Source organism: Pseudophryne corroboree, chromosome 4 (genome assembly GCF_028390025.1).
Source record: "Pseudophryne corroboree isolate aPseCor3 chromosome 4, aPseCor3.hap2, whole genome shotgun sequence".
NCBI lineage: Eukaryota > Metazoa > Chordata > Amphibia > Anura > Myobatrachidae > Pseudophryne > Pseudophryne corroboree.
Window position 1 is genome coordinate 702,781,390 of NC_086447.1, and position 7,736 is coordinate 702,789,125.

The 7,736-nt window shown below is 46.7% G+C and overlaps 1 protein-coding gene across 2 annotated transcripts in view; it reads left to right on the forward strand.

Moving 5' to 3' along the window:
* TTC27 (tetratricopeptide repeat domain 27) overlaps positions 1 to 7,736 on the forward strand; it is an 880,123-nt gene that overhangs the window by 527,997 nt on the left and 344,390 nt on the right. For both annotated transcript variants that reach the window (XM_063917959.1, XM_063917958.1), the window contains one exon: positions 7,116 to 7,182. In XM_063917959.1, coding sequence (XP_063774029.1) covers positions 7,116 to 7,182 — 67 coding nt within the window. The remainder of the gene's footprint in view (positions 1 to 7,115; positions 7,183 to 7,736) is intronic.

Here is a 7,736-nt window from a genome sequence, read left to right on the forward strand (position 1 = left end):
ATTAAAACTATGCGTGCCTCTAGAGTCCGGGGGGATAGAGGGTTACCTTTGAGGAAGCCATTGAAGAGCCTACAGAGATGGGGCAGTAGAATCCCTTTAAATTTCTTGTAATACATAATTGACATGCCGTCAGGGCCAGGGGCTTTACCAGATTTCTGAGTTTTGAGTGCGTTATCTAACTCTTCTACAGTTATTTCTGAGCCTAATTGAGAGACTGTCGACCTGCTCAGTGATGGTAGGTCACACTTATCTAAGAGGGATTTGATCCCCTCCTCGAATCTCGCTGAGGGCGACGAAGGGACTGCCTCCGTATTATATAATAGCTTATAAAATTCCTCGAATTCTCCCAGAATGCGGTCGGGGTCGTGTGTTAGTGTTCCCTGCTTGGTGCGTATAGATAAGATATTTTTTGAGGAGATCTGAGCCCTCAACTTCCTGGCCAAAATCTTATCTGCTTTATCCCCTTTTTCGTAGTAAATCTGGTTGAGGCGTCTAAGGCATTGTTCAGTCTTATGAGACAAGAGCATATTGAGTTCCCCCCTAACTTTAAGTAGTTTGTCTAAGTCGGCAGGGTTTAGAGAAGACTTATGAACCTCCTCCAGAAGGTGGAGTTGGTCAGAGAGCTCTAAGATCTTTTGGGAGCGCTGTTTGGTGAGCCTGGCCGCGATCTGAATGAAATGGCCTCTAAGGACCGCTTTATGCGCCTCCCACAGGGTCATGTCCGATATACCAGGGGTTTGGTTATCATTAAAGTAATCATTCAATGTCTGAGTCACTTGTTGCGGTACATCGGGCTGTTGGAGGAGGGCATCGTTAAGGGACCAAGAGGGGGGGGAAAGAGTGCGGGCCAGCCCAGACAAAGATAAGGATATCGGGGCATGGTCAGACCACGTAATTGGATGAATACAGCATTTCTGGATTCGAGAAGTGAGGTCTCTTCCTACCATAATCATGTCAATTCTAGTGTATAGATTATGTACTGGGGAAAAGAATGTGTAATCTTTAACTAAGGGGTCGGCAACCCTCCAGGAATCGAAAAGTAAGTGATTTTTAAGTAGGGACTGCAGGGCTTGGGAATTGCGGGTATGTGTATGGGTCTGGGATGTTGGCAGGGAGCTGGAGCGATCAAGACTATGATGGAGAATAGTGTTGAAATCTCCTGCCATTAAAATGTCACCTTTCCTACACTGAGCAATTTTGGAATCTAAGGCGGCGAAAAACGAGGCTTGATTGACATTGGGGGCATAGATATTGACCAAGGTGATGGGGACATTATTAAGCTTGCCTACTATAATGAGGAACCTTCCGCGCTTGTCCCTAACAATTTTTTCTGATTCTAAGTGTAGATGAGCGGGGATTAATATGGCGACCCCTCTTTTCTTCTGGGAGTGATCGCAGGCATGTATGGCGACAGGGTGGCGTTTGGAACGTAATTCAGGGTGGGAAGTACCTTTAAAATGTGTCTCCTGGAGGAATACCAGATCTCCCCCCACCTGTTTCAAAAAGAGAAATAGTTTGGTCCTCTTTTGGGGGCTATTGAGACCCTTCACATTATAGGATATTATGTTAACAGACATGGTTGAATAGGTGGAACCATAACTCTAATGGCCCAAAGGGCCCATAAATGATCTCCCTGAGGGACGGGGGAGAGAGGAGGAGAGGAGTGGGGGGTAGAGAGAGAAAAGGAAAAAAGGGAGGATAGAAACATAAAGAACAGTACAAAAAGAAAAGAAATGAACAAATATAACGTACCGAGCCAATGACCCATTGTACGTATCGTACGGGTCTGGATGTTTGAGCTCCCGTATGGGGTATTAAGGGAGAGGAGTTCTCCCCTATGCTCAACACTGACTAAACTAGCTTGGTGGGGGGTATGGCCCTGAGTATCAAGGGGCCCTCCGACCAAATATATGGGGGGAGGCGACCTGAGGGGACATAACAACAATTAACCGTAATGAACCATTTTTAACTCTTAAGAGCAAAGAGAACATATGTTCAAATATATGAACACTGTAGCAAAAATTAACCCGTAAACCTCTAAGCTAGTATACATAACAATAGAAAATAACAAAAAATAACATATAGTAACCCGGCAGTGCAGCTTTGAAGAAGTGTTCACGAAGGGTCATGTCTCACAGAGGTTTTTGCCGGGACTGTCAACCAAAGGCGTCGAGGCGCCCGTTGCGGGAGGGGTGAGACTGGAGTACGTTGAAGAACTGGAGCTTCCCGTGTGGAGTCAGGTTTATCAGATTCCGGGGGGGAGAGGTTGAGTCTCGAAAGAAGCCGGTGAGCCTCCTCCCTCGAACGTGCCAGCAGTCTCTTCCCATCGAGTTGCACAATAAGGGCAAAAGGGTAGCCCCATCTGTACCGAATTTGGTTTTCTCTGAGGATTTGGGTGTACTCCCGCAGGTCGAAGCGCCTCTTAAGAGTGGTCGGGGATAAGTCCTGAAACACCATTAGCTTGTGGGTGTCAAATATACACAGGTCTCTATTCCGGGCCGCTGTTAGAATTTTTTCCTTGGTTTTGAAGTAATGACATCGTAGAACTACGTCTCTTGGAGGGGACGAATTCGAGGGTTTTTGGCGCAAGGCCCGGTGAGCTCTGTCCAGGAGGAACTGCTCCCGCGGGACGTCCGGAAGGAGATGCTGGAAAAATCTAAGGAGGAAATCTTCCAATTGTGCTGGTTCCACCGACTCCGGAATGTGTTTAATGCGCAAGTTATTACGTCGTGCGCGATTATCTGCGTCTTCCTGTTGGTCTTGGAGCAAATAAATATCCTCCTGCATAACGTAGACTGAGTGTTCCAGTTCCTGCTGGAAAGCAATGACTTCGTCGATTTTTTGTTCAGCGTCATTAGTGCGGGCCCCCAGATCAGATATTTCCGCCTTGAGTCCTGAGATGGCTTTATGGATCTCCGAGTGAAAAGCTTGTTTCAGCGACTTCATCTCCGCCAGGATGGAGGAAATGCAATCTTTCATGGAGGGGTCTGGGGCAGATGAATCTTCCTCAGATTCTGAAATCGGGGCGGGCGGTGGGACGGCCGGTATTTTGGTGGAACTAGGCTTCATTTTAGAAATAAAGGAGGAAATTTCCGCAGAAGACGTATTTTTCTTGGCTTTGGACTTAGGCATGGTGTGTGACAGTCCCGGAATTAAGAGAGGTCATAGGGCATATCAAAGTAATAGCATAAGTAGCTAGTGATCCATCACGAGATAGGCATTGAGAGTTCACAAGAACAAGACCCCCATGGTCGCGCCCATAGGCAGTCAGCAGCACATTTCTCTGCTAGATAATAACATAGGAGACTGAAATATATATAGCAGGCGTAGTTGCAGGCAGAGACCAGGAGATGGCGCTCACTGGTTTGTGATAATGTAATACAGAAAAGTCCAGCACAGAAGGGGAATATCAAAAACCTTCAGCAAGATGTATGAAATTTTAACCCTGGGGGGGTGTTGGAGCCTGTATAGAGCCCTTATATGGTAGGAAGAAGGCACTCTGTTTAGCCCAGCCGCACCCCAAGGCAAGGGGGGGGGGGGGGGGGGGAGAGGGCCGACGCCAGCACCGTGATGGCCGTCGAGTGGAGCTCCCCAGCCACCGGGCAGGATCCGCAAGCCAGGTGTCACCCAGCAGGCCAGGTAGAGGGTTTCCAGAGCCCCCAAGCTTAGTGTGGCTAGTGATGCCCCTTATGAGGTTTGAAAGGCTGCAGGGTAGGGACTGAGGACCAGCCTCAGAGAGAGGTAGGAGCAAGTGCGGTGTTGCTGCGGTGCTGTGTCTCCCTCCAGCGCCCGGCCCGAGGAGACTGGTAGTGACCGCCCGCTGGTGTAAGGTACATGCAGCGGCAGTGGGGAGAGCGTGTTGGGGAGCCAGCTCACCTCTAAATGTAATGGATGCCGCCGGGTCCCGAGTCCGCCGTCTTGTCCCAGGGTCAGAGGTCTAAAATGGCCGCCGTCTCCGGGGCTCCTGATCCCCGGCGTCCGCACCCCGGCCAGTTCTACTCTCCTCCGCTACCTCCTCCGTCCCGCCAGCACGGGGAGATGCAAGTCTGCTTCCAGGGGGTCCGCGTCAGGGCACCTGAGGGCGACACAGGGATGGTGCTGAGGCTCCGTAAGGCCCGCCGCTGTGGTCTCCAAAATTTAGGCCCCGGCTTCTGGGTGGAGGGTAGGCCGCAACCCGCAGGAGCCGGGAAACCGGCTCCCCGATTCCGCGGCACTGCCCCACCACCGGTGAATGCTCCCTTCGTCAGGGGGAACAAGTTTGGAGACACAACTAATCTTTTTATGAAAACTACAGATAGAAATAAAATCCTCATGGCCTCTAATCATCACCCGCTACCATTAAGGAAGGGACTTCCGTATTCCCAGATATTGCGGGCTAGGCTGATTATCAGTCAAGATAGGATGCTGATGCCTGCTTTTGATGTGATGGTTGTTAAATTACATTGAAGGGGTTACCAACCTGATGACCTGTTCAAAATTAAGAACAGTATATTGAATATACCATGCTCATAGACATTACATTCTACTGTGAAAAAAAAACAAGAGGACAAAATTATCTGGGTTAATAGATTCAGTTGTCACAGTTCCAAAATTAATCATATTCGCAAAACTTTCTGGCCCATTGTACAATCAGATAAACATTTGAAAAACCTATCCAAGTTCCGCATCATGCCAGTGTACAAACGCGGGAGGAATATACAAGATTTTGTAGTTAAAACAGACGTTTAGTACCCAAAGGATAGTGCTAAGATGAATATATCCTTTTTGAATCCACAGAAGCCTGGTTGTGTGAAATGTTTGGGCTGCACCACATGCAGTCACATGATTGCTGGGGACAGCTTTTGCCACCCATACACGGGCAAAAAATTTAGTATACTTCATCGTGTAACATGCTCAACGAAATTTGTAGTATAGTATACCTTTTGACCTGTCGACATAGAACATGTCAACCTAAAGACCCTGTCGACCTAGAAACCCTGTCGATCTACTTACTGTCGACCAATAATGGTCGACCTACTTACTGTCGACCTAAAGACCGGATCCCGTTTATTTGTCCTGATGAAAATGTTGGTATAGAAACATTGAAACTTTAATATTACAGACAAGACTGATATTTAATTTTTTTTCCGAGACCGTGAGTGCTGCCGAATTGTATTTTATTTATCTGTGATGAGGTTACTCGGACACACCTGGGGGCAAAGGTGAAAGGAGAAGAGCACTGTTATGATCATCTCACCTCACCTCCTTCACCTCTGTGGTTCTCTGTACATGTCATGTCTCCTGGATCCTGTGCATGCCATTCCCTGCATTGCCTATGTTTCCAGTTTGACAGTGTGACTAGACCCAGCACAGCATGGGCTCAGCTATATTGACTCATCATGTGATCGCTTCTGCACTTATCCCATTCCTGCATTGCTCCACATGATCATTGCAGCCTATCCTCTCTTAGGACAGCCTATTTAAACCTTTCCAGTGCACCACTTCAGTGCCAGATCAACAAGTGTCATTGTTCGGAATCCTCTCTTCATTGCAGCTTCATTTGTTCTCCTTAGTCTCAGCTCTGCTGAGTTCTTCAGCTCCCTCCTTCGTGTTTCCTGTGTTCCCTGTGCCTGACACTACTGGGATTCCATTCACCTCACAGCATCACCTATGCCTCAAGCTCTGCACTATTGAGAGCTTCTCTCCTATTTACAGACTTTGTTCTAACACCTGTGCTGCTGCAAGCCTCTTACCTAGTTGTGCTTCCACCTGTGCAGCGTCCTGCCCTGAAGTGATATACAGCACTACTAACCCCAGCAGTTCTGTTTTCAGACTGTCCCAGTCTGGCATCTAGCACAGCCAGTCCCAGCCTGGCATCTATCAACTGATCCCAGCTCAGTATCCAGTTTTGCCAGTCCCCAGTCTGACATGCAGCACAGCCAGCCCCAGCCCGGCATGCAGCACAGCCAATCCCAGCCCTGGCATCTATCAACTGATTTCAGCTCGGTTTCCAGTGTCACCACTCCCAGTCTGACTGCCAGCAGCCGGTCCCCAGTGTGGCTGCCCTTAACCGGTCCACAGTCTGGCATCCAGCATAGCCGGTCCCAGCCTGGTATCCTGTTTACACAGTTGCAGTTACCTTTTCCAGTCCGGTCACCTTATGGTTCCAGCCTGGCCTCTCTATTAACTATATCTTCAGTTATCCATTACTACTTAAACCCTACGTATACAGACTCAGTCTACATGTGTTCAGAGACTGGGTTGCTAAATATTATAGTCAGGTGTTCATTCCTGTCTTTTCCTAGTGTTATACAGTTATGTGTCTTTATACCAGAGACTACCACAGTGAGTGTATCATTCATATACTAGAAGTCCTCCATGTCAGCAGTATAGCCCAGTGGTCCTAGTCCTTGTGGCCACAAATAATTCAGAACCTGACAAGCACCTACTAGAGCAAACTATGATGTATGACATCAATAGTGCTTATCTTAGATGTTAGTGCGCAGACACAGTCCTCTCAATGTTCGCCCAAGGACCTTTAGACTTGATGATGATTTAAAAAGGGATCCATTTAATCAAGCACAAAGATCCATCTAACAGCCAAGTTTGCCAACGTTTCAGTCCTCACAGGGAACTTATTCATGGCAAAGTTACAACCCAAACCAGTAGCAAAGTTATATTTTAGCTTTACACTATGTTTTTATTCTGCAATATACAGTACTGTATATAGTCTTTAAAAAAAAATGTTGGAAATGTGTACGTATGAAGTCACTTGCAATATTAAATATTTTATATTTTCATTTCTGTGCCCAAAGCAAACTTGGCAGGGACAACGGCAGCAGCTAGAATGACGTGTAGGTAGTCTTTGATGTATGAGTTAATCAGAAACTTATTTCTCGGTGACAGAAATAATATTTAAGTGAGTGTAAAGAGAATCATATTGAAATATGTGTATTTTTGCTTATACTTTATCAAGACGTGCCATCTGTGATGTGATCGCCAGGCCCCTGCTAAATACAGCAAATGATGGTTGTACTAGTCTAGAAGACGTGAGGTGCTTAGTAACATTCTTACATAAAGTGATAAACCCCTTTATATTTGCCAAAACAAACTATGACATTTTGTTCTCTTCACAGCATTGATTTCCAGAAGAATAACCCAGTACACAAGTTAACAGAGGAAGAACTGCTGGCGTTCACATCAGTAAGTGCTTCTCAAGTTATTTAAGTCATGTACCTCCACGATTGGTCTTCCTGTACCTGCTGCAACTGATGGAAAAGTTATTGACCAGATTGGTTGGATCAGATGCCTCCTTTATTAAAAATATTTATTTAAATCTGCTGGTGGCAGTGACCATGAACATCATGATCTGCTATTTGTAACTGCCCCAGGCCATCTGAAGATCATACGGTTCTCTAAGGTGTAAATGAGTCTCTTCTCCAGTTTGCAAGCATGCCAACATGTCCTTACTGTACTTGACCTATGTTAGAATGGGGTGTGGTATGCAAGATCGACCACACTTAGGTCGACAGTGTCTAGGTCGAGCACTATTGGTCGACAGGGATTTTAGGTTGACAAGGTCTCTAGGTTGACAGGTCAAAAGGTCGACATGAGGTGTTTTTTTTTTTTTTTTTTTTTAAATAAAATTGTGTTGTTTTCACCGTACAGTGACCGGGAACCCCAATTAGTGCACTGTGTCCCCTCGCATGGCTCGCTTCGCTCACCATGCTTCGGGCAGGTTACCATTCCCAATCGTA